Source organism: Hyperolius riggenbachi, chromosome 2, assembly GCF_040937935.1.
Source record: "Hyperolius riggenbachi isolate aHypRig1 chromosome 2, aHypRig1.pri, whole genome shotgun sequence".
Taxonomy (NCBI): domain Eukaryota; kingdom Metazoa; phylum Chordata; class Amphibia; order Anura; family Hyperoliidae; genus Hyperolius; species Hyperolius riggenbachi.
The window spans coordinates 337,558,808-337,586,307 of record NC_090647.1 but is presented as its reverse complement, the minus strand read 5'-3'; the positions used below and the strand labels follow the sequence as shown (position 1 = coordinate 337,586,307).

General features: G+C 42.0%; 1 protein-coding gene across 2 annotated transcripts in view; it reads left to right on the top strand.

Moving 5' to 3' along the window:
- The window catches only part of DEF6 (DEF6 guanine nucleotide exchange factor), a 103,078-nt gene that overhangs the window by 12,801 nt on the left and 62,777 nt on the right, over positions 1-27,500 (top strand). For both annotated transcript variants that reach the window (XM_068269405.1, XM_068269404.1), the window contains exon 2: positions 26,257-26,397. In XM_068269405.1, coding sequence (XP_068125506.1) covers positions 26,365-26,397 — 33 coding nt within the window. In that variant the 5' untranslated portion in view covers positions 26,257-26,364. The remainder of the gene's footprint in view (positions 1-26,256; positions 26,398-27,500) is intronic.

Below are 27,500 nucleotides of genomic sequence, written 5' to 3'. Positions count from 1 at the left end.
GAGGCCATTGGTTCCAGACACCCATGTGATTTGTAACAGGGCAACGAACTACCAAAAAAACCCACAGTAACTGTATATAGATGTGTACACAGTATATTTTATATAATAACAGTCATCTTTATACGGTATATAATAACATCTCTGCTGTAAGAATAAAGACTGATGTGTAGTTGTGTCACTAATAGCGATGGTCACTGAGATGCAAATAATTCTGCATTGATGCAGGTTTATGCAAAATTTGTATACAGTAGAATCTCGTTATAGTATACCCTGATATAGTAAACCTCTGGATATAGTAAACTCAGTCCTCAGGTCCCAGCAAATGTGTCTGTATAAATATACAATGTATGACCAATTTTGATGTAGTAAACTTCTGATATAGTAAACTACTTTTCCTGCTCCCTTGGAGTTTACTATAAAGGGATTCTACAGTACTAATGTATGCACCCCCTTTGCTCATAAAATCAATTAATTTGATATGTTATTAAATTTGGTATTGGTGACCACAAATTAAGTTCTAGTACTATACTCTACATATGCACTCCCTGTAGGGCTGTTGTGAATCCACTAAGAATGTTGCGCGGCCTGTCCGTGCGCCTGTCTCAATCATGTGCCTGATGCTGTGAGCATTCTGCATATGCGTGGTTATCAAAAGAATGAACCGACAGGCTGCGCCTGCGCATTTGCCCACAACTCCTGGCCAGGTTGCGCACGTAACCAAACCCAGGGAACCCAAAGGATGCTGAGGGAAATCATGGACTACAGGGGGCTGGAGGAAGCCCCAGGTACGTTCAGTTTTGCATTTGCAGTTGTCCCAACTTATTGTCTGTTTAATAAGATTCACTGGAACCCCGTATCAGCTTGGTTCCGGGCATAGATCTGCCCCCTTGCAGAAAATGGCCCTGGACTGTTCTAAATCAGATATCGAAAATGTAGAGGCCTTTTTCTGCAATGTGGCTGGGCTGCACACTGGAACCTGGCTGATGTGGACTCTGGTGAATCTTATACAGACAGTGTGCCAGGTCATTCACGTCCGCAGCGACAGGCTGGTATGGCTGACAGGGTAGATTGTCAGCTTCCTGGCCAGGAGCTTTATGTTCCAAAAAGCAGATGCCATCTTAATATAACTTTAAAATTCTTAAGCTTTGGCAGTGATGAAATGCCTTTTTTATGTTACATACTTTCAGTCAACAAGGTTGTTAGAGGAGTTGTAGTCAGTGAAATCATAAACTCAGGAGTCGGAGATGGAGTCGGACACAACCCTGTTGGAAACCCCGGCATGAAATTCACTGCTCTATCTTTTGACATATGTGAATTTACACTACCGATAGTTTCATACATTATCTGTCATTTAACCGCATTAAAAAAAAATATAATTTCAAATCGTACGTTTAATTTTGATTTTCTCAAAAGCTACAAGGTCCCCCCACACTTGTTCCCACTATCCTCCTTAAAGAAAACATGTACAGAAAAAAAGTTCCCCTGGGGGGTACTCACCTCAGCAGGGGGAAGCCTCTGGACCCTATCGAGGCTTTCCCCGTCGTCCTGTGTCCCACGGCGGTCTTGCTGCAGCCCCCGAAACGCACAGGCGACAAATCCGACAGCCTGTGCAATATTTACCTTTTCGGGCTCCAGCGCTGTTGCGGCTCTTCTGATGGAGATAGGCGAAAATAGCCGATCTCCGTCGGGTCTGCTCTACTGCGCAGTAGAGCGGCCCGACGGAGTTATCACGCCTCTGTTTGTTTATTTCTTTATCAAGATAGCATAGTAAATTTGTTAAGCCTCCCAAAGTTATGCTGGGCATACACAGATCATTTCTGCCACTCGATTCTCCCATTCGATCGTTTCGCCGTTCGATTTTGCAGTCGATTATCTTATCTTCCGCTCATTTTTCTTATCTTTTTCCATTCACTTCTATCACAAATCGAGCGGCGAAACGACCGAATGGGAGATCGGACTTGTCGGAAATTATCTATCGAGCCATCTATCTGGCTCAAAAACAAACCGTGTATTCCCAGCATAAAAGACACAGAAGGGAAGAAGCCCTTACTTGGCCAATTATATTTGGCACTTTGTAATTGCCTTGCAATCTTTCTTGAAACAGTGTTACTTATCTGGCTTGGTGCAGTGAACCAAGATAAGGGAAGTTGGACAAGTTTCACCATAAATGAAGTGTACTGTTGAGCAATCTGTTGATCACATGTTGAATATGTACTTTTTACACTGTGTTTCAGCCAAAATGTGTTAAATCTTTGATAGAAAGTTTAAAAAAATAAAATATTCCTACTAAACATATTTCATATTTTTAGGAATGGCTCTGTTTACTGAATAAAAATGGGGTAATTTTCTTTCCTACATTCTAATTTTTAGACCCCTGAGGGCCTAAGCCCACTGACGCAGTTGTATCCGCTTTTCAGTTACACTTCGATGTTAAGGTGGCCACTAACGATCCAATCTTTTGGGAAAAATCATTTGCGCGATCAGAAATTTCTGATCGGAAGAAAAATCGTTCACTACACTTATCACAACCAGCAACAAATCCAAATTTTGAATCCAATTGGCCGACTATTTTTACAATCGTTTGTAATCGATTGTGCCTATCAATGGAGATTATTTACAACCAATCTGATCAGAATTTCTGATTGATCGAACGATTTTTCGCTAGAAATTGGATAATTAGTGGCCACCTTTAGAGATGCTGAAAAGTGGACAGAAGCAGATACAACTACGTCAGTGGGCTCAGGCCCTAAAGGGTAGGTAATATAGAACATACTGTGGTTTCTATGAAAGCAAAGTGACAATAATTATAATAGTTAATTTAATGTCCTAATTGCTATAAAAAGATCATATTTAAATGATTGAATTAGCAGAGTGCTGTCTCTGCCAACAGTCTAGCATGTAATTGGCAGCCCTTATGTGTCGGCAATAGATCCGGCCTGCTAGATTCCCTTGCACAAGGGCCTGCAGTCTAGCAGCACGTCTGTACAGCATTTTGCCCTAAATTGTCACCCAAGGGATCGAGTAACAAGCATAAAAGAAAATAGAAGATAAAATGTAATGCATGACCAAAAAAAGCCTGGTTTGTTCCCAAAACACAGAGCAGTTGAAAGTTATTAGCAGTTTAATTTGTAGAATGAAAAACATTGTTTGCCAAAATATGGCTCAGGGTTATCAAAGAGATGTTTTGCATATTTAGCAATGATGCAGTGATGCACTGTGGGATTTCTTAAATGTTCACTCCAACCTCAATCATTGCAAATACCTTCTGTTTTAGGAAAGCAAAATTCTGCTTTACATAGCATATTAGTAAGGATGCTTTTTGATCTCTTTCAGCCCTTTACACATGCCTAGGAGTTCTGATTCACCATGAGCTTTGGTTCACCACGAGCTTGCTGGGAAATCTGTAACTGCCAAAGCATGAACTACCCCTTGTCTTGATGAGGTTGAAAGATTTTATAATGTTGCCGGTGCCTGGTGCTTTGGCCAGAGTTGAACTTGCCTAGAAACAAGAGCTTTAGGCCCCATTCACACTTGCGTTTTGGCAAGTAAACGGACCGGATCCTGAACGGATCCTGACCTGATCCTGATCAGAACCGTACGGTTCAGATCCGGATCCGGTCCGTTTGTATCAGGCATGCATCAGGCTGCCATCCGATCCGTGGGCAAAAAATAGAGAACTTTTAAGAAAAAAAAGTTGGGGTCAGCAGAAGGTGCACCTGGTGCACCTGTAGAATCAGGTTCCTCCACTGTAGGCCTCACCTCCACCTCCGACATTCTGCCAAACAGCTCCAGCACGTCTGTCACTGCTGCTCCACTCCAGACATGCTTGGCCCATGTGTCCCCATCCGAAATGGCCGCTTGGATACGCATAGGAAGTGGGGTAGAACATCAGGTTTTTGTAGGCAGTGTGTTCTGTGCCTTCCGTTTCCCATTGGTTTCTGTGTTCCGGATGGTGCTGTCAGGCTCAGGTCCGGCTCCGGTCCAGGTGCGTGGGCTGGAGATCCGGACCCAAAAAATAGCGCATGTTGGAAAAGAGTCCGGAGTCCGGATCCGATCCGGCTCCGGTACGTACGGAACGGACGCGTGTGAACGTCCGCATAGACTTTACATTGCTATGCGGAACGTACGTTCCGTTTGTACAGTATGCGGTCCGGATCAGATCCGGAAAATCCGGATAGCGAACGCTAATGTGAACCGGGCCTTATCGTTTTACCCTTGCCATACTAGTGTCAAAAGCAAATGGGAAAATGTTCTATAGATCTGATATCAGACCAGAATTCTCAAGAGACAGCTCATTCCTATGGACTAAGTCATATACTTGCCATTAATTAGTCTATGAGCTAGACATGCCTCATTATTTAAAGATTTAGGCTATAGACTGAACTGAAGTACCTCCATTATTTTTTTTCCGTTTGAGTGGGGAAGGATAATCTGGATAGCCTGCTCTGTGGAGACAGAGGAGTCATGCTACAATCTGCCACAGGAACTGTGATGACACTTGGCTAAGGTTTCTCCAGCTTGATGGATTGCCACTAGGCTGCAGAAGTCATGGGAAACCTGCACACCCACTGGATCGTCACCTGAAATGATTATTTCAGGTGATGAGAATCTAGTGTGTACAACTTGTTAGGGCTTGTACACACAATGCAATAATCCCTCCACATTGATGAATGATACTATAAAAATGATCAGTCTGTAGATCAGAGGTTAGTTCATTTGCAACCAGTTGGAAACCAGCAAGAAGACCATTTTTGTACATTGCTTCATGATCAGACATGTTGGTAAATATCAACTAGTCCTAGTCCTGCACAGATCCTGAGACATATTGTACAGGGTCAATCAATATATGGGTGTGTTGGCAGCATGCAGCTGGTTATGAGGACAAGGCATTGCTCATCATGTGGATGGGATACGACTGGTGATGAGTATGTTAAGTAGCTGTTGGTGTGTGAGCACAGCTACATGGTGCCCATACATTCATCACCTGCTCTCCCCCTTTTTTGTCCTTGTTCCCAGGGTGCCCCAAACTCCCCCCATGGGTACATGAGAGGACTTGCTGCTCACTTTTCAAAAAAATCAGAACAATTGATTGTCCAAATGATTTTCCCTAGATCTGCTCTTTGTGTGTGTAATCCTAAAGATACAGTCAGGTTTTAGTGCTCTCTGAGCTCCCACTGGGGAGATTTTCTATTACTTACAATTCTCAGACAATGGTCACAGAACAAGAAAATGAGGAGAAAGCTCACTATTGTGAAGCTAGATTAAAGTAAAAAACCTTCTTCCATTGTGTTCTACTCTTTCAGTTCTACTTTAAAAAAAAAAAAAGTACAGTTCTGGGAAAATACCAAGGTAAAATATTCATCTATTTTGAGCATCTGTAGAGACCGCTATGGAGGGACTGACTCTGTATTGCCACTCCTATTCCTTGCCATTACACCAGAATGCTAGGTAATTCTGGTGTACTTTTTGTCAAAATAAGAAATATAGCAGCAGTTAATACCTTTTATTAATCAGCTGCATATAAAAATTGGTTATTCGTGTTTGAATCTTATGGTATCTTTGTAAGTCAATGTACATCACAGGGTAAAGCTGCTGCAAGTCTGTAGACCAGGGGTCGATGGGGATTTACTGGTAGTTCGCAAAACATTTCTGGGTAGATCCCACACAGCCAGCCTGAGTCACGTACACGACGTCATATTCAGTCTCTTTGACTTGGATGAGCTTAGTACCATATGCTGTCCTGAAGTTTTGCTCAGCAGTGTAGAGGTTATGATGTTGTAAGGTGGGGAGTCATGAATTTAGAAGCATTGTGTGCTACTGCTGTTATCAGTTTTGCCAGACACCGAACATAATAATGTGACTCTTAAGCAGGCCATACACTGGCTCGATTCACGGCCGTTTCGACAGCAGATCCGATCCTGGGATCGGATCTGCTGCCAATCGCTTGCGCTAAACGCACCCGCCGATCCGATTCCCTCCCGAAATCGGATCGGACCGTCGATCGCGCCGTGCGGGAAATTACCCTCGATCGCCCGGCGGTAGGAGCGCGTCGCTTGCGGCGTACGATTCGGGCCCGATCCGAGCATGTATACATTACCTGAAGCTGGCTCCGGGGTCCTCTTCTCCTCGCTGCACCGCATTTCCGCATGTCCCAGTGTACGCTTATACTTCCTGTGTCACTCCGGTGACCAGGAAGTTGAAATAGAGGGCGCTCTATTTGAACTTCCTGGTCACGGAGTAACACAGGAAGCGCCGGGATGGAGCAAGAACAGCGGTGCGGTGCAGTGCGGAGAAGATGCCCGGGAGCCAGCCTCAGGTAATGTATACGGGGGGGGGGACAGGCGGCAGGAGCAGCTGAACAGATTGTGATCGGTTTCAGGCTGAAATCGATTCACAATCTGTTTGCAGTAAAGGCAGCCATACGATCCCTATCTGATCAGATTCGATCAGATAGGGATCTGTCAGCTGGTCGATCTAATGGCACATCGACCAGTGTATGGCCACCTTTAGGCCAGAAACCCACTAGGAGCGATTTCTAATCGCTAGCAATTTGAAAAAGCTCTTGCTAATGCAATGCTATGGGGGATTTTTATAAAATCACATCGCTCCAGTGGGATCACACCTATAGCATTGCATTAGCAAGAGTTTTCAAATCGTAAATCGCTCAGAAAATCGCTCCTATTGGGTTTCTGGCCTTATTTGGTCAAGTACTGACTGTTCTATTTGGCTTACTGAGGACTCTTTCTCTAACTGACTGGCAGCTTGCGGTAATCGCTGATAGACTGCCACTGTGCATGTGCTGCAGCCGTGGCTTGCATCTGTAAATAGATTCTACCTGGACAGAACTCTGGATAAAACTGGATAAAACTCTCTGAAATCTTCATTTCACCACACATTGACCTATCGTCTGAAAACATTGGTATAATTAAAGAGCTCCTGATGCGTACTCATCAACAACTGTCCAGTATATTCAATTGTGATTAAGAATCTGTAATAATTGATTAAAGTCCCTCCCAAAGCCTTGCTGAACCAGCCCCCAGCTCTGTTGGCACCCCCAGCTGTGTTGTGGGCCTCCTAACTCAGCTTAGCCACCATGGACTATTAGGTGGCTGCAGAGCTGAGGGTGGGCCGCAGCAACACAGTTTCGGGTGGCTACTAGGAAGAACTGCCTATTTTACAGCCTTTTTATAGATGCATCCCTTGGCTGATGCTATAGGGAGGAGAGGAGGGACAACTGTGCATAGCACAAAGGAGCAGCTTCTGGTGGGGTAGGATGGGAAAAAACAATCCACTTGAATTATGTCATCACTTAGAGAGGTGTCGGATCTTTACGTGACCTTGAGAGACAGCTGTACACATACTAGAACGGCTGCCTTGGTTGAGTTGTGTCTGTCATATATATGAGGCTTAAAGTGAACCTCCAGACTAAAAATCGACTCAGCAGCACTGAAAAGGCCTGGTGTTTCTTTAACAATTTCACAGCATCAGAACTTTGTTTCTCTTATACAAGCCTCATTTTTAGCTGCACAGAAGAAAACTGCCTGGGCTTTTTTCCCCTGATGCTGTGCAAAGCATGATGGGATTTCTGATGTTGTGCTCGTTCTGCTATTTTGGTGCAAATTTTTTTTCTTACATTTTGAATTTGACATTTAACCACTTCACCACTGAGGGGTTTTACCCCCTGAGCACCAGAGCAATTTTCACCTTTCAGCGCTCCTTCCATTCATTCGTCTATAACTTTATCATTACTTATCGCAATGAAATGAACTATATCTTGTTTTTTCCGCCACCAATTAGGGTTTCTTTAGGTGGGACATTATGCCAAGAATTATTTTATTCTAAATGTGTTTTAATGGGAAAATAGGAAAAATGTGGGAAAAAAATTAATTATTTTTCAGTTTTTCGGCCATTATAGTTTTTAAATAATGCATGCTACTGTAATTAAAACCCATGAAATTTATTTGTCCTTTTGTCCCGGTTATAAAACCGTTTAAATTATGTCCCTATCACAATGTTTGGCGCCAATATTTTATTTGGAAATAAAGGTGCATTTTTTTCAGTTTTGCGTCCATCCCTAATTACAAGCCCATAGTTCATAAAGTAACAGTGTTATGCCCTCTTGACATAAATATTTAAAAAGTTCAGTCCCTAAGGTAACTATTTATGTATTTTTTTTTAATTGTAAATTTTTTTTTAAAATTTTTAATTACAAAAAAAAAATAAAAATGGGGAGTGTGGGAGGTAATGAGTTCATTTTTTTGTGTAACACTAATTTATTTCTATGTAAAAAATGCTTAGGATGTAGTTTTACTATTTGGCCACAAGATGGCAACAGTAACTTTTTGTTTATTGCGACCTGCGAGCGTCCTTCCGGATGCTCGCAGGAAGTACTAGGAGGCTATGAGTGTTTTTTTTTTTTTCACAATGATCGCGCTGCCTATCGGAAAGCAGCGGATCATTGCGGGGCTTAGATCAACGAACGGGAATGGATTTTCCCGTTCATTGATCTCCGGGGCGAGCGGGCGGCAGCATGTTTACTAGCGGCGGGCAGCGTGTTTACGAGCGGGAGCACGGGCAGCGGCGGGAGCGCGGAAAGTATGGTTTTCTCCGTCCCTGGGGGTTAAAGGATGGAAAAAGGGACGGAGAAATTCGTACGGGCGGGGGTAAAGTGGTTAAAGCCCAGCGTGTGCAGCTGGGAGGGGTAATCAGGACACAGGATAGTTGGAACTGTGTCTCCTGCTCCTTGTCACCTCCTTTCAACCAAAAAGATGGCTGCCCCCATGACAAAGATGGCAGCCCCCATGAATCACAAACATTTGCCTGTTCTTTTAAAACAGGGTGGGTAAAAGATTATATTACCTATCTATTCTAATTAACATAACTAATGTAACTTAATGACAGTATAATTGTTTAGGCTGAAGTTCCCCTTTAACATAGATTTGTGAGACTCTTTTGTTTAGAACAAATGTATAAGTATTATGCAACAAGAGATTCAATGAAATGGCCGTGCATCTAATCAAGATGCACCTGACAAACACTCACTGCATAGGGCTAATAAGCCTCACAAAGGCACAACTGTGCTCATTGCAGTAGAACAGGTGCATTAAGAACTAATGCATCTTACAATACAAATAATGGAAGCAAACTTACGCATTGCACATTATTCAACTCATTAGGGGACCTTACCCTTCTCTTATTGAGAGAGACATCGGTTCCACGCTGCGTAGCATGTTAGCAGGGACGGCACGTGCAGCCTTCTCTCGGGTTCCCCACCCTAACCTAAGTTTAAAATCGCCCAACGATTTGGGAACATGCTAGCAACATTGACTTGGGAGCAGCAGGCCATATAAAGGGGAAGGGGTGCGGTATGGGCGGCACCCCGGCTACTCTCACCGCCTGGGGATGCTGCCCACAACCCAACCCAAAGGGAAAGAAATACAATGTGTAAGTAGCCATTGTGCAGCTAGACGAGCGCTACTGTTACACAAATTAGATTAATTAGTATGTGAGGAAGCTGTGGTTAGGTAAAATGTGACAAAAATCTGAAAAGACATGTTTTGTATGAGAACGGAAAGATGTAAATTGAGCTACCTAGGCAACATGGTTCATTTGGGCTGATATTCAGTCTTTCTTCCAGATTTCTGAATAGCTTATAAATTATTTTTAAAGAGAAACCATAGAAACCATGAGGGGGAATTAAACAGGATAAACTCTCTAAATACAGACAGGGTGCATTTCTCTATGTTTTCCCTTTTGTCCTGTGCAAGAGTTCAGGTTCATTTTACCACGGCCTTTTTATTCTGAAATCAGGCTGTGATCACTGTTATTGGCTCACAGTGATCACAGGGTCAGGAGCACATGAAATCGGCTCTTGACTTGGGCATGGAGCTCAGCTGTCACTATGACAGCTGAGCCAGCGAGAGACAGCGGTGCCAAAGCAACATGAATGGCGGGATTGACGGGAGCATGCTGAGGTGATTAGGAAATCTATGTCCTGTCTGAGCCGAAAACCACATGTAGGCCGTGGATTTCAACTACGACGATAGAGAAAGAGTTACCTCTGTTCCTTTTTTTCTTACTGCAAGGCTATATTTTTTTATTTTCCATTTAGGCTTGCTTTAACACCTAGTGAATACTACAGATATGCAAAATACTCCCTATGCACTGAATACTGAGAGTCAGATTAGTGACAAGGTCCTCAAGAAAGTAAGTGAGCAATGGTCTTATTTGAAAAAGGAAGAAGGGGGCAGCATGCACTTGCTCATATCAGTCTGAGCAAGTGATTGTAGAAGGACCCACTTCCTTAAAAATTAGACCCCAGGTCACTTACTCAGTCAGGCTGACCGAAAGCATTACTTGTATCACAGAGTGGATAGTGACAGCTTACCACAGACGCAAACCGTCGGTAAGGCAGGGGCGTTTTCCCCTGCGATTCCCAGGACTCGTTACGCCACAGATTTTTCAGATGCGGCTGAATATATTGTAATCGCAATGAAACGTGTTGTGCGAAAAAAGGAGAAAGCTGTGCATTTTACAAATGCATGGAGAAACACTAATGCAGAAGGCAAATGTACAAAGACAGTATTTACATGGAAGGGAGTGGGCATCTGTGGGTCGCCTTATAATTAAGATAGACATCTACATTCAATCATTAGTGCCCCCCATTTCCCCTAGCACAAAGTTGGGATAAGCCTTTTCTCTGTTATACTGGGCAAAGGCAATTGACTACGAGGGCATATAGGCGTTCCCACCCCTCTTCTGCAGATTGCCCCCAATCTCACAGTCCGTGTAGGTTAATATTGCTTGTGTGGATCCTCAGTCCAGTTTTACCCCATGCTGCATGAGGACAAGGGGTTAAAAAGGCTTGGGGGCATTAACTCTTTCCCTCTTTACCTCATACAGTACACCGTGCACATCACTGTCCAAAGTGTTACTAACTGGGGGGTGGATGGAAGGGGTTGTAAGTAGAGCTATTATTATTACCTGTCAGCCTCTCCAGCTCAGTATGTGTATTTGATGACAGTTCTGCACTTATAAGATTGCTCTTGTTGGAAAGGTGCTCTGGGGACACTAGGTTGTGGCTGGTGGTTACTCTGTAGATGTTCTGTGATGTATATAGATATAACTGCTGAAAAGACAACATCCTGTATTTGTGTAGGCAGCTCATCCAAAAATGTGAGATAAAACTTCCTAAAGGAGTTGACCATTTCATTCATGTAGACCCTTCCATGAATATTCTTTATCTGTAGTGGTGCACTGTATGACCTACCCGGTACTGCTTTCTCATTGATAACAAGGTATTGCATCAGTGTTATGTTTCTAAATAACTGTTTTATAACTTTTTTTTTTTTTTAGTTAGATTCAGTGTTTTTAGTAAATTTTACAAATATCAATAAAATTACTTCTTTTATGCATTGATATACAGCTTGATTGAATGGTGTAGGGAAACCATTCACTTGAGTGCTTATTTCCCTTCACACCGCCAGCCATCACAATGGCCAGATCATGGCCCACTTACATATGTTTAAAAGAAACCTGTGTTGGCCTGGTGTATAATGATATTTATTTGCTATTTTAAATTTTTAAGAAATGTGTATAAAAGTATAGCATCGCTATACATCACTAAACTGCCAGAGTGTGCTGTAAGTGTTAGAAGGTTTGCACCTGGACTGTTCTCATTGTTCTTGTAGGAGGTACCTTACCTGATTTACTTTTTGAACATTGTCACCCACAAACATTCTGTAGCATGTTTAAATATGCATAAGTATGTACATTGTTATCCATGTAACGTATGTTTCTATTTCCTGTTCTAGTTTTTGTGTATTTAGGTTAGAGCATGTACCTTGTATTAATGTGTATTCAGTTTTACACAGCTGTATTAGTTTGTCTATTTTTTTTTTTGTTAATTTTATATTTGAATGGTAAATACTACTATAGTACCGACTAAAATTGTTTCAGCAAAATTCATATGAATGTTTTAGAATGCAACAGTGAGCAGAGAATTTCCATTCAGCTTTATCTTTCATAGAGCAGATGGTCAACTGATAATGGCTATTTTGGCTAAGGTTTTGGTTGAATTGATAAGTTTTCCCTCTCTTCTTCCAGCAAATAAACAAAGCTGTGTACTTAAGTACATCAAATGATGGGTTAAAATCACTTCTAGGGAGTCCAGAAAAGCCTGACTGCTCCAGATCCCTATCAGTGGTTGAACTATCACACAGAATAAAAAAAATACCCTGCTGTAGATAGTTATTCAGCACTTTATTTAACTAGCTAGGTTTCTTTAGGGTTATTTGAAAACTTTTCTTCATAATTACACGTATTCTCTTATTCCATTAATGTTCAAGAGAAATCGGCGCCATCAAACAGATAGGTGGCCGCTCCTGAGTTTAGACACTGGGGTCAATTCATAAAAGGCCGTGCAAAAAAAATTATCTGGTCGGGAAAATAAAACAACAGAAGAGAGTGGAGTGTCTCTGTGTTGTTACAAGCTGTTCTGTGCAGTGAGGGTAGTAAGAGGCATCCCAACATCCCTTTAGATGTACATGTTTTGTTCTACTGCCTCTGCTTGCTCTGAATCTGCGCTGAATCTGTCTATTAGTCTTTCTTAACATTCTATTTAATTGCCACAGCTTAGATTAACTTCCAAGAAACTTTACACATGCCATGCTTAGGTTATTTTCTGTTCTAGCTCCTACATATTTTCAAACCGGTACCCAAGAAGTTAAACAGACACACAGCCTAAGGTATTCAGGGGATGGCTGTTTTATTGCAATCTCGCTCTGCTGCTGCCTTGGGGGTTTAAAAGCTTTTCCTGCCGGCGAAGGCTGCAAGTCCTATCAGATTCCATCATCCAGAGTTGCAGAAGCCAGGGCTGTTTCTGTTGTCTCCCTGCTCCTGTCAGTCACAGCCAACTCCGACTCCTCAGTTTATGAAACCTCCGACTCCAGCTCTGACTCCTCGACTCCGACTCCTTAGTCTAATACTTACCAGGGCTGTGGATTTTGTACAAAATCATCCGACTCCTACTCCTCAGTTTATGCAATCACCGACTACGACTCCAACGCCGACTCCGGGTACCCAAAATTGATCCGACTCTTCGACTCAAACTCCGACTCCACAGCCCTGGTCACAGCTGCCTCTGCTTCTGCTTGTCACGCTTCCAGCACAGTCTTCTTGCACAGATACCGCATTCTTTTAACCACTTCAAAGCAGACGGTATTGCTTTGTGGCTTTACTGCTTGTTGTAGGCTTTATGAATTGACATTTACTGACATGTGTTGAGGTAATTACCGCACAAATGGGTAATTTACCTCACTGCTCGGTAATTTCAGCTTTTCATGCGGTAACTGCTTTTATAAATTGACATTTTCCTAAGTGCAGTCAGCTGTTTTCTGCATTTTCAAATGCGATAATGCTTTATGAATCAACCCCAATGTCCCAACGGCCAGCCAATAATGTAGTATATGCCAGCGTTGGCCTAATGCAACAGTGGCCGTTGGTTGGATGAATCAATCTGTGTTCTGGATCTAACAATGTGACCGTCACCAATAACAGGGAAAAATGGGGGCTTACCAGCCTGTAACAACCCAAACTATAAGGAACAGTTAGATGTATATGGGGTTCCCGGTCCTGGTCTCCAGAGCTTAGGTCACTTCAAATCCCTCTGTGAAGTATGGTGATCCCAATCCTTATTAACCCAGGGGATGTCCATTCAGGGTTAATAAAACAAAAAGCAGGAAACTTTATTGTATTCACTGCATTAATGGTAAGAGGTAAAAGATAAAAAAATAGGGGGCTCATGCAAATGTGTACCCTGAAATAAAAACATGCTAAACGTGCTATAGCCCCGTGTGGGGTAGAGGTAAAGGTGCTGCCCGTCTCCTACCCTCCTGGCCTATACTTTGCATGGGCCCCCCGTATGTATGTGTTTATCATCTTTTGCCTCTTACCATTATGAATGAAAGAAGCAGGTTACACTGAGTTGTCCTGCTTTTTGTTTTATTAACCCTGAGCGGACATCCTCTGGATTTATAAGGATTGGGATCACCATACTTTGCAGAGGGATTTGAAGTAACCTACAGTCTGGAGACTAGGACCGGGAACCCTATTTACATCTAGATGATTCACAACTTTATAGTGTGGGTTGTTACAAGCTGGTAAGCCCCATTTTTACTTGTTATTGGTGACGGTCACATTGTCTGAATCCAAGCATTGAGTGATTCATCCAACCAGAGATTATTGTTGCATTTCGCCTGCGCTGACATATACTACAACATATACACTGAATGACACAATCTAGTAACTGACATTGTATGCAGGAACATCTGCACAGTTTATGGGATAAATCCTCCGAAGTCCAGTTAGGAGATTCCACAGTATGTCATGGAAAATGTAAAAGGTACATATCAATCAGTCTTCCCCCGCCCACCATGTGATGTCACATCTGCACTGTTCCATTAAGTGTAGCCCTCCCCCCCCCCCCCCCCCACAATAGCAACAGAGAGCATCATCAGGCTCTAGGCTGACTATGCGCCTTTACAGCCTTGGCCCAGCAATGCGCCTCGAGTTTAAATCCCGATTCCCACTGGGTGACATCCATCCTGCATGTGTACAGGCATAAGGATTGTACAATCAAGATTGTATCGACAATTATGCACCTAAAGATTTGGCTAAAGCTGACTGTACCCATAGCATGGGTGAGAACCTAAATGAAGACCTTTAGGGCCCTTTTCCACCTGCAATCGCTAGCGTTCACGCTGAACGCTAGCGATTGCTGAATCGCAAAACCGGCGATTCCCCCGACGTTTGCGGCCGCGATTTTGCTATGCTATGCACTGCATAGCAAAATCGCGGCAATTATCGCTCCGCCGCGCGTTCGCGTTCCCGACAAAAGCGAATCGCGGTAGTGGAAATGACCTACCGCGATTCCTATGTTAAAAAGCAAACCGTAGCGATTGTAAAATCGCTAGCGGTTTGCGGTTTTGCGATTCAGCCAGCGCAAACGCGCTGGTGGAAAAGGGCCCTTACAGAAAACCTTCCTCTTTTGTTCCTCCCAATTTCCCTTTCCTATTCTCTCCTCCTGCACAACGCCATCATTTGTTGGTGGGGGTTGTTGACTGACCTGAACTGATGGTCATATTATTGTTTGGGGATAGCAGCAGTTTATTTGAAGTACTTAAATTGTTACTGCATACATTTCTACTTAGGATATATATAATATAAGATATATATAATTATTAGGAAGTATTAGTAGGATTAAAGTATTTGTCCGCTTTTGTACGCTTTTTTTCAGTGCATCATGTTGCTGAAAAGCGGACAGAAGCGCACTAGTGTGAATGAGGCAGTGCACTTGTATCAATCTGTAACATTTATGTGCTGATAAAAAGCGGACATAGGGCTTGATTCACTAAAGCATGATAACTGCAATCACAGCAGTTATCACGCGATCTGCTGCGTGCAAAGGTCTGCGCGTGTAAAGGATTACGATCGCATGTAAACGAAGGTTTGCGCGTAATCACGTGCGCTTTTCACATGCGTGATCGCACGCAAACCTTCGTTTATCACGTGGAGTAACCCTTTACGCGCCCAAACCTTCGTGCGTGGCAGATCGCGTGATAACTGCTGTGATAGCAGTAATCGCGGTTTAGTGAATCAAGCCCCTAATGTGAATGAGGCCTTAGAGAGCCCCTGTGCAGGGTAACAAAATGTTTTGTTTTGGATAAAAAGTGTGTAAATGTAATACAAGCTATTGATATCGAAAAGTGATTTCTTTATTGCTTTAGCATGCTATAATAGCAGCTATATTGTGCTCCTCATGTGCCACACTCATGTTCTTATAACTGATGCTTACTATGCTATATATAATGCTTTGTTAGCCCAAGACTTTATAGAGCACTTGTGAGTGTGTTAGACAAGTGCAAGCGAGTTTTATGCAGCAGGAAAACCTCAGCACGGCAGGAAGTAAAAGAGGAACGGAAGTGGTGAGGGTGGGGAAACGTCATAATTATACACAGCATATAATGCTGTTTTATCTGTGCTTCCCTTTCATTCGGGTATTTCAGCATGACTTTTAGACTACATAAGAAGCACTCAGGCCCTGGTGGAAATGTGCACATCAGCAATCCTTCTGTCACAGTCACACAGCAGACAGATCAAGTTAATGTGTATACCTGCATATTATACGATTCCTCTAAAATGCATAATTACTGTCTGAAATATGTTTGCTGCATTTCATAACACAGTTTATAAAATAAAAATAGCGTGGTATAGAGGTCATCTTTACTACTAAAAAGGGAACTCACTTCTGTGTGAGAAGAAAGGCAGGGTTTGTTATTGAGACGGGTATTACTGTATTTATAGACTGCGACTCTGGCCACTTGTCGCCCTTCGTGTTTTTACCTGCTTGTCTATGCTGTATTCTCATTTTTCATACTTGTTATGGTTTCCTGTCATGCTGTTGATACACCTTTTGTTGTTTTGGCTTATTTCATGAAGCTATAATAGAGAAAGAAACTGGTAGCAAAATGTTTATTTTTTCTGTTTGCACGGGTAATTTTCAATATTTAATTTTTAGTCTGCTTGTGCATAGACTTCAGTAATGCAATAGCAAACATAAATGTGGAAGTAGGATGTGTATTTATTGCTGATGAGATATTAAATAAAACCAGGGCTGTGGAGTCGGAGTCGTGGAGTCGGGCAATTTTGGGTGCCTGGAGTCGGAGTCGGGAAAAAATGCACCGACTCCAACTCCGACTCCTAATGAATTTGTAACTGTAATTAAAATAGAAAATATGATAATGTTCTATTTCTCAGATAATAGTCATTAAAAATAATGTATATACAGTAATAGCTGTGATTAGTCCACAAAAATGAAATAAACCAATCAAAATTAGTTACTTGTGCTGCTTCAATAAAGCAGTCCCTGTATTTTTAAGGTCGGATATACATACCTGATTGTGACTGTATATATGATGTGTACACAGGAATCTCTTATATATACTAAATAACATCTATGCTGTAAGAATAAAGCCTGATGTGTAGCTGTGTCACTAATAGAGATGGTTAACGAGATGGAAATAATTCTGCATTGATGCTGATTTATGCAAATGTATGCACTCTGCTGATGAAATCAAATAATTTGATATGTTGTTAAAATTTGGTTTGGTGACTACAAATTAAAGGGTAACTGAGACGGATGAAAAGTAAAGTTTTTTTTTTTTTTTTTTTTTATACATACCTGGGGTTTCCTCCAGCCCCCTTCAGGCTAATCAGTCCCTCGCTGTCCTCCACCACCCGGATCTTCTGCTATGAGTCCTGGTAATTCAGCCAGTCAGCGCTGTCCGGCCGCATGCCGCTCCCACAGCCAGGAACATTCTGCACCTGCGCAATAGTTCTGCACAGGTGTAGTATGCTCCTGGCGGCAGAGTGTGTGCATGCGCACTACGCCCGACTGGCTCAAGTACCTGGACTCATAGCAGAAGATCCAGGTGGTGGAGGAGGACAACGAGGGACTGAGTATCCTGAAGGCGGCTGGAGGAAGCCTCAGGTATGTATAAAACTTTAATTTCATCTGTCTCAGGTTTACTTTGTTACACAGTAGTACTATACTCTACATATGCACTCCCCACAGAGCTGCAGGGAATCCACTGAGAATGCTGTGCACATTGAACACAGAGGTGTTGTCTGTTTACAATCTCCTCATTCCCCTGCAGAGTACCTGCACATCATTCTTACATGTACCCACACTTACATTGCCTAGGGCCTGATAGATGTTCTTTGTTCCGGTTTGTACCTTTTACAAGTACTCTTACCAAGGACTAGTTTTAGTCTAAAGGGAATAAATATAGTAGTCTACATATCCTTCTCACTTCAGTTGTCTTGTAAAATTCCTAAGCGTTGGCAGTTAAGAGACGAATTTCATGTTACATACTTTTTAATCAACAAAATTGTAATATGCAAATTAGAGGAGTCAGAGTCGAGGAGTCGGAGTCGGTGGAATCCTAAACTGAGGAGTCGGAGTCGGTGGATTTTTGGACCGACTCCACAGCCCTGAATAAAACTGCTAGTAAGTATCATAAATCGTAGCAAATTCAGATGTCCTCCAGCTTTTAAATAAAATAAAATTAAAAAAAAATTATACCCTGTATAGATTCCAGAACCTCCTCTAATTACACTAATTTTTTAAACATTTTAAAAGCAAAGCTAGTAGATTCCTTATAAAAGTTTATAACATCCTGATCACCACTCTAAGATCAATACTTAATACAAGCAGCTAATGGAGTTGATGCTTCCTCCTGTACTAACTGTCAGTTGTGCACATGACTACACTTTCCACGATCCTTACATATTGTCAAGTAAAGTTTATCTACACTAAAAAGAAGAAACAGCACTGGGTTGATGTAGTTCCATAGTTCTTCAGCTTTCTGTGTGACAGCAAAAATAGCAATTCAAAAGTCCTCCAACTGTTATCACAACCAGCGCGATGGAGTCGGAGTCGTACAAAAATGCACCAACTCAGACTCCTAATAAGCTTAAACTTTAAGGGAAAAAATATGATAATATAATATTTTTCTCAGATACTATTCATCATAAATAACTTGCAAATATAGCAACAGCAATGCTTAGTTCACAAAAATGAAATAATATACCAATCAAAAAAAGTTATTTGTCCGGCTGCAATAAAGCAGTCACCATATTTTAAAATCAGATACACATATTTAGCTGACTCTAAATTTGATGTGTACACAGGAATATTTTATATATAATAAATAACATCTCTGCCATATGAATAAAGCCAGACGAGTAGTTGTGTCACTAGTTGGGATGGTCAATGTGAAGCAAATAATTCTGTGTTGATGCAAGTTTATGCAAATTTGGTATGCAGATGTATGCAGCTTGAAAATGAAATGATCAAATTCTACGTTTGTAAAAGTTGTGTGGTCCATTTTTAAGCTGTATACAGTGGTTTGCAAAAGTATTCGCCCCCCCTTGAAGTTTTCCACATTTTGTCTCATTACTGCCACAAAAATGAATCCATTTTTTTGGAATTCCACATGAAACACCAATACCAAGTCATGTACACGTGAGAAGTGGAACGAAAATCCTACATGATTCCAAACATTTTTTACAAATAACTGCAAAGTGGGGTGTGCGTAATTATTCAACCCCCCTAAGTCAATACTTTGTAGAACCACCTTTTGCTGCAATTACAGCTGCCAGTCTTAGGGTATGTCTCTACCAGCTTTGCACATCTAGAGACTGAAATCCTTGCCCATTCTTCTTTGCAAAACAGCTCCAGCTCAGTCAGATTAGATGGACAGCGTTTTCAGATCTTGCCACATATTCTCAATTGGATTTAGATCTGGACTTTGACTGGGCCATTCTAACACATGGGTATGTTTTGTTTTAACCACTTCACCACTGAGGGGTTTTACCCCTTGAACACCAGAGCAATTTTCACCTTTCAGCGCTCCTTGCATTCATTTGTCTATAACTTTATTATTACTTATCGCAATGAAATGAACTATATCTTGTTTTTTTCGCCACCAATTAGGCTTTCTTTAGGTGGGACATTATGCCAAGAATTATTTTATTCTAAATGTGTTTTAATGGGAAAATAGGAAAAATGTGGGAAAAAATTATTTTTCAGTTTTCGGCCATTATAGTTTTTAGATAATGCATGCTACTGTAATTAAAAACCATGAAATGTATTTGCCCATTTGTCCCGGTTATAAAACCGTTTAAATTATGTCCCTATCACAATGTTTGGCGCCAATATTTTATTTGGAAATAAAGGTGCATTTTTTCAGTTTTGCATCCTTCCCTAATTACAAGCCCATAGTTTATAAAGTAACAGTGTTATACCCTCTTGACATACCGTAAATATTTAAAAAGTTCAGTCCCTAAGGTAACTATTTATGTTTTTGTTTTTTTTTATTGTTTTTTTTTTTTTTCATTACAAAAAAAAAACAAAAAACTGGGGAGTGTGGGAGGTAATGAGTTAATTTATTGTGTAAAACTAATGTATTTGTATATGTAAAATGCTTTAGGGTGTATTTTTACTATTTGGCCACAAGTGAGTTTGTTTTCATGTGACCTGTAAGGGTCCGGAAGGGGGGTAAAGTGGTTAAACCATTCCATTGTTGCCCTGGCTTTATGTTTAGGGTCGTTGTCCTGCTGGAAGATGAACCTCCGCCTCAGTCTCAAGTCTGCAAAAGACTCCAAGAGGTTTTCTTCCAAGATTGCCCTGTATTTGGCTCCATCCATCTTCCCATCAACCCTGACCAGCTTCCCTGTCCCTGCTGAGGAGAAACATCCCCAGAGCATGCCACCACCATATTTGACAATGGAGATGGTGTGTTCAGAGTGATGTGCAGTGTTAGTTTTCCGACACACATAGCGTTTTGCATTTTGGCCAAAAAGTTCCATTTTGGTCTCATCTAACCAGAGCACCTTCTTCCACATGTTTGCTGTGTCCCCATCATGGCTTGTGGCAAACTGCAAACGGGACTTCTTATGCTTTTCTGTTAACAATAGCTTTCTTCTTGAAACTCTTCCATAAAGGCCTACTTTGTGCAGTGCATGACTAATAGTTGTCCTATGGACAGATTTCCCGACCTGAGCTGTAGATCTCTGTAGCTCGTCCAGAGTCACCATGGGCCTCTTGACTACATTTCTGATTAGCGCTCTCCTTGTTCGGCCTGTGAGTTTAGGTGGATGGCCTTGTCTTGGTAGGTTTACAGTTGTGCCATACTCCTTCCATTTGTGAAGGATCGCTTGAACAGTTCTCCGTGGGATGTTCTAGGCTTTGGAAATCTTTTTGTAGCCTAAGCCTGCTTTAAATTTCTCAATAACTTTACCCCTAACCTGTTGTGTTCTTTGGACTTCATGGTGTTGTTGCTCCCAATATTCTCTTACACAATCTCTGAGGCCGTCACAGAGCAGCTGTATTTTTACTGACATTAGATTACACACAGGTGTACTCTATTTAGTCATTAGCACTCATCAGGCAATGTCTATGGCCAACTGACTGCCCTCAGACCAAAGGGGGCTGAATGATTACGCACACCCCACTTTGCAGTTATTTCTTTGTAAAAAAAAAATGTTTGGAATCATGTATGATTTTCGTTCTACTTCTTACGTGTACACCACTTTGTATTGGTCTTGTTAAGCTTGGAGGTGTAATCTCCACAGTCAGCATGCAACACATAAGCTGACGTGAAGGAGGTACACACACCAGCACAAGGAATAAGGATATCCCCAGTTTAGTGGAGGAGAGGACTGACTCCAATAGGAGATTGTGGTGCACAGAGCCGGTGCAGATCCGAACAGCCACAAACAACACTTTCGTAATAACGTCTCAGCGCAAAGTAGCGCTGAGCGCATAAACCAGGACTGAGGAGATCAGGACAGGTAGACAGAATGAACGCCTGCTTAACTAGCCACTACTTAGTGACAGCAAGCGTCCACAACAAGACAGACTGGAATGAGGCAGCCAATGCGTAGCAGCGATAGCGTGCCTCACAAAGACAGGACAGGATAGCCAGGAAATAGGAGGATCAAGATAGATGAACGTAACACAGACAAATATACAATAAGTATGTTTTCCTAGCGTATTACAATTACAGCTATCAATGAAACAATTTGTAACGTCTGACTAACATATGTATATATCGGCAATGAACCGATATATGACATAAGCAGGAACACTGACTAGCACTGGAGCAATACAGGGAACAGGACTCAGAAGGATTCGCTATCTCTTCGCAGAGATGAACGCAATCCACAAACGGTAACAGGACAGGATTCAGAAGGATTCGTTATCTCCTCGCAGAGATGAACGCAATCCACAAACAGGACCAGGATCAGGATACTAGCTCAGCACGGGTGATCACGATACGCGCAAACTACCAAAACGTGCTGGAAGGCTGACTAACTGAACACAGGAAATAAACAGTTCGTGTACGTATATATCAGCGACACTGATGTATCAACGTAACACGAATACAAGGAAAATAACAAAATGCGCAAGTATGCGTATATATTGGCGATGAACCAATATATGACACAAGACAAGCAGAGTAACAACTTCTAGAACAAGAGCAGAACTAGGAGGACTCGCTGACCCCTTCGCAGGAGTCAGCGCAGTCCACACGGACTAGGAACGAGGTGGGGCACGAGCAGAGTAACAGACAGAATCTGAGACTATGGTAGCCCATCAAGCATTGCAGGAAGCAGTTCTTTATACTGAGGTCATCCAATGGGAGCAGACCTGCAGATTCCCACACAAGTGAATGGTAATTAATCACAGGCTGACAGCAGGAAAAGGCAGACAATGATATGCAGCCTGCAGGAAAGGGATTGCCCCTCCATTGCAGCAGACAATGTTTGTTTACACAAAAGCATATTAAACTGTCATTAACTTCAGAGCGACTGCAGATGGAATCAGCAACTAGTTTAAGTGCAAACCAAACTATGCAAGCAAATGCATGTAATGACATCAGAACTGCTTGGGTTGCAATACCACTGCAGCCAGCAGTAAACGCTGCAGACATGATCATAACAGGTCTTTCATGTGGAATTCCAACAAAATTGATTCATGTTTGTGGCAGTAATGTGACAAAATGTGGAAAACTTCAAGGGGGCCGAATACTTTTGCAAACCACTGTACCTTTACATACAAAATTAGCATAGTCCTGCATCAACTGAGAATTATTTGCATCTCAATGGCCTTCCCTAGTAACTATTTCAACAACCAGCTGAGGTATTTGGCAAACTGACATTCATATATAATTTGAATATGTATTTTAGTACATTAGAAAAGAGTAATACATTGTATAATTCGTTTAAACAAGTGCACTTGAGTGTTAATTTAACACATGTAATTATTGTTAGCTCCTGTACCAGGGCTACATGAGTGGGATGGACGACAGGGTTGAGTGTTAGCTTCTTGGTCAGGAGCTTTTTGTTCCCAAAAGCAAATGCCATCTTAATATAGTGTTAAAATTCTGAGACCTTGTCAGTAATGAAATGGCCTTGCGGTGCGATAGCAGTGCGGAGGTTTTCTGGAGAATGGTGTCGGTAGGCGGGCGGTAGGCATGCGGAAACAGAAAAGCTGCCCGATTCCCTCCGTGCGCTGCTCTCTCTTCTACTGCTTGGGAGGTCCGTCCCATTCACTTACAAGTACTCCACAAGCTTCCCACTACATCCAGGGGATCGGTAATCCCCTTCCACATACCACTATGCGGAAATGTTTATGAATGGACATTTTGCTATTTTTTTCTGGATAACTGCGTATCAACACCGCACAAGGCGGTAAGTTATCACTCTGCAGGGGAATGTCAGCTCCGCATGCGGAAAGAGCCTTTATGAATTGACATTTTGCAATGTGGTCGGTAAAGTCAGCGGTATTAAGCATTTCAGCATGCGGGAATGCTTTATGAATGATAGCCATTGTGTATTCCCAGCATTACATACAAAAGTGTTGGACTCTGCAGGGCTAGAGCATGTTCCTGCACAGAGGAGTTGCTATCAACTCCTCACTGTATAGTTTATTAATCACCTTTTGGAAGGAATCTTATTGAGATGTTGGTAAGGGGTTAAGATTCATTTTTTTTTTTTTTACATTTTGAATTGACATTTGAAGCCTAGTGTGTGCAGCTGGGAGGGGTGATCAGGGCACAGGTCAGTTGGAACTGTGTCTTATGCTCCATGTCACCTCCTTTCAACCAAAAAGATGGCTGCCCCCATGACAAAGATGGCAGCCCCCATGAATCACAAACATTTGCCAGTTCTTTTAAAACTGGGTGGGTAAAATATTATATTACCTATCTACTCTAACATATATAATGTAACTTAATGACAGTATGTTTGTTTAGGCTGAAGTTCCCCTTTAACCTCTTAAGGACCACGGGCTTAAACCCCCCTAAAGACCAGGCCATTTTTTGCAAAATAGGCCACTGCAGCTTTAAGGCCTTGCTGCAGGGCCGCACAACTTGGCACACAAGTGGTCTGACCCCCCCCCCCCCCCCCCACCACCACCCTCTTTTTTGCCCACCAACACCGTTTTCTGTTGGTGGGCAATGATCTCTCCCAGGATTTTTTTTTTCCTTTTTTTCTTTTATATAAATATTTATTGTTATTTTGTTTTTACAAATACACCTATTTTTTTTTTTTTATTTTACTAACCCCCTACCCCCGGCCTTCACAGCCAGCCAATTAGTGCGACCGGCTGTCATAGGCTTCAGGCTATGACAACGGATCGCCTCTGTCTCCCTGTGACATGGCTGTCCCCAGTACAGCACTGACGTTGTTCACATCACTGTACAGACTAATTAGACGGCTTTTTCACCGTCTAACAGTCTCCTAGCAGCGATCGCCGCTGGGAGGCTGATGACGGAGCGGAGCTCTGTCATTCAAGCAGGGATGTGTGCGCATTAGTGCACGCGATCTGCAAAACAGGCCCACAGGACCTTACACCAATTGGCGTTAGGCGGTCCTGAGGCTGTCGCTGCAGCCACGCCCATCGGCGTGAAGCGGTCGGCTAGAGAGTTTAATTACTGCTGTGCAGGAAACATGAAACAACAGTGTTACACCTTACAAGGTTAACCCTAAACTTCCATGAAAAGCAGGCCTGAGAACATCACATTATAAAAAAAATCTCAGGCTGAAGTCTTCATCCATTCCATTTGGCTTCAACATCCCCAACCTTAGTCCACCAACACTTTTCTACTAAGTAGTATATTACCGCAGTCACCCCTGGCACCTTAATTACTCCTAATGCCGTGCATACACGGCTTGTTTTATGCGCCGGAATGGAGCCAGCGGCTCAATGCCGGCGCATCCCCGCTCATCCGCGCGGATTGATTGCCGCTCGTCCCCGCCGTCGCTTTCTTATCACCGCTTGATTCCCTGCCATTGTCCGCTGGCGGGAATCAAGCGGGCGTGGGTCGAGCGGCATGATCGGGCCAGCTGAATATTATCAGCTGGCCGGATCAGCTGGTCGATACACGGTACAGAAACATACCATGTATCCCCAGCATTAGACACACCAACATAATTGGTTAGTGTTGTGCCCTGCTTCATGAATGTTTTGCCAGTGGTAGTTCAACAGATCACTTGCTACTCGATCTCTCATCCATTGCGATAGCTTGAGATAATTTAGGTAAATTCTGCTTCAATGTTCTTTTATCCTGAGTTTCACATTTCTTGCAGTCTGGCTTACATAAACCAGACGGCAAGGACATTTAATCAGGTAGACAAACCTCATGTAATCACATGTGAAGAAATCTCTATTGGAAACAAGGTCTCAATCCTGGGATAGATGACTTGTGATAGTGACACCGGGCCTACTGTTCCGCTGTAGAGATTAAGTACCAGAGAGAAAGTTGCAAGTCCATTGTACAATACAGATGGGACTGTCTCAGCCTGAAATTTCCCCAGGGTCAAGAATATTAATATAGGCCTGGTAAGACCTCAATTAATAATTCTGACATTTGTATAGCACTTTTCTCCTGTCGGACTCAAAGCGATTGAGAGCTGCAGCCACTAACTTCCCAGAATAAGAAGAAAAACTTTGATTTATGAAGACCAGTTTAAAAAAAAAACAAAAAAACTGGAGCCCTTGCCAGAGCAACCAATCACAATTCCAGTTTAATTCAGCAACTGAAGCCTGATTAGTTGGGGCAGCACGGTGGCTTAGTGGTTAGCTCTCTCGCCTTGCAGCGCTGGGTCCCTGGTTCGAATTCCAGCCAGGGCACTATCTGCAAAGAGTTTGTATGTTCTCTCCGTGTCTGTGTGGGTTTCCTCCGGGCACTCCGGTTTCCTCCCACATTCCAAAAACATACGGATAAGTTAATTGGCTCCCCATAAAAAAATTGGCCCTAGACTACAGTACTTACACTATATAATATAGACATATGGCAATGGTAGGGATTAGATTGTGAGCTCCTTTGAGGGACAGCTAGTGACAAGATATATATATATATGTACACTGTACAGCACTGCGTAATATGCCGGCGCTATATAAATACTAAATAATAATAAAATAATAATAATAATAATAATAATAGTTGCTCTGGCTAAGTGCTCCACTCTTGTACCTGTACTTTTTTCATATAGTTTAACCAATCTAAAGAAGGCAGTCTCTGGCATCAAAAAGGCAGAGAATCCTAGGTGTTGTATTATTATATCTACTTCTTTGTTTCTATTATACTTACCGTATTAGGAAATGGTCTTTGTCTTTCATTTTCCCAGGTGCTATCACACAATCTTTACACAGTACTGTGCATTCCTCATGATCCTGTGGCACTGGAAGATCATTTCCGTGATGACGATGATGGCCCAGTGTCCAGTCAAGGCTATATGCCATATCTGAACCAGTATATACTAGACAAGGTAGGATTTTTTTAAGTTTACAAGAAATGTACCGTAATTCTCTCTCTCTTTGTAACTATTTTTATGTTTCTGTGTGAAATTAAGAGTACTTCTGGAAAATCACACATTGATACATTTATACTCCGTTCCGCTTACAGCAGCACAAAAAGTCTCAGCAGCTTCCTCCATAAATGTTGCAGCTAGATTCTACATATAGGCCTCAATTCACTAAGCTTTATCAAACACTTTATCAAACGTTTGATAATTTACCTCATGGGTAAAAACTAATTTTGAATTCACTAAGGTGTTATATTATGTTATATATTTATTGAACGTTTTATCAATAAAATATTTGATAAATATTTAACACTTTAGTGAATTCAAAATTAGATTTTACGCATGAGGTAAATTATCAAACCTTTGATAAAGTGTTTGATAAATCTTAGTGAATTGAGGCCATAGTGTGATGTAATCAGGAATACAAACCTACCACAATTCTTTTAATTGCATATTTCCATACTGCTCGCCACTTATTCTATCTGTAGGACAACTGACCTGGCAAGGATATGGAGGCTGCCATATTTGTTTCCTTTTTAAACAATACACATTGCCTGTTGTTCCTGCTGATCCTCTGCCTCTTATGCTAGGTATACACGATGAGATTTTTTTACAGCCTGATTACTGTCCAATAGATTTTCTTATCAATTTCCATTCACTTCTATGAGAAATCGCTCAGAAAAACCATCGGGCATGACAAATTATCTATCGAACCATCTATCTGCCAAACTATCTTTTGGTGTGTACCTAGCATTATACTTTCTCATAGACCCTGAACAAGCATACAAAACAGGTGCTCTGGAAAACAGGTGGGACTGGATTAGCTGCATGCTTGTTTCAGGTGTGTGATTCAGACACTACTGCAGCCAAAGAGATCAGCAGGGCTGCCAGGCAAATGGTATTGTTTTAAAAGAAAATAAATATGGCAACCTCCATATTCCCCTCACTTCAGGTGTACTTTAAAGCCCTAGTTCAGTGCAGGTTCCTCTTTTTAATGCATATTATGTGGAATATACCATAACGTGCAATGCACAGAGTGGTGCATATTGCAAATAAACCACTGTCTG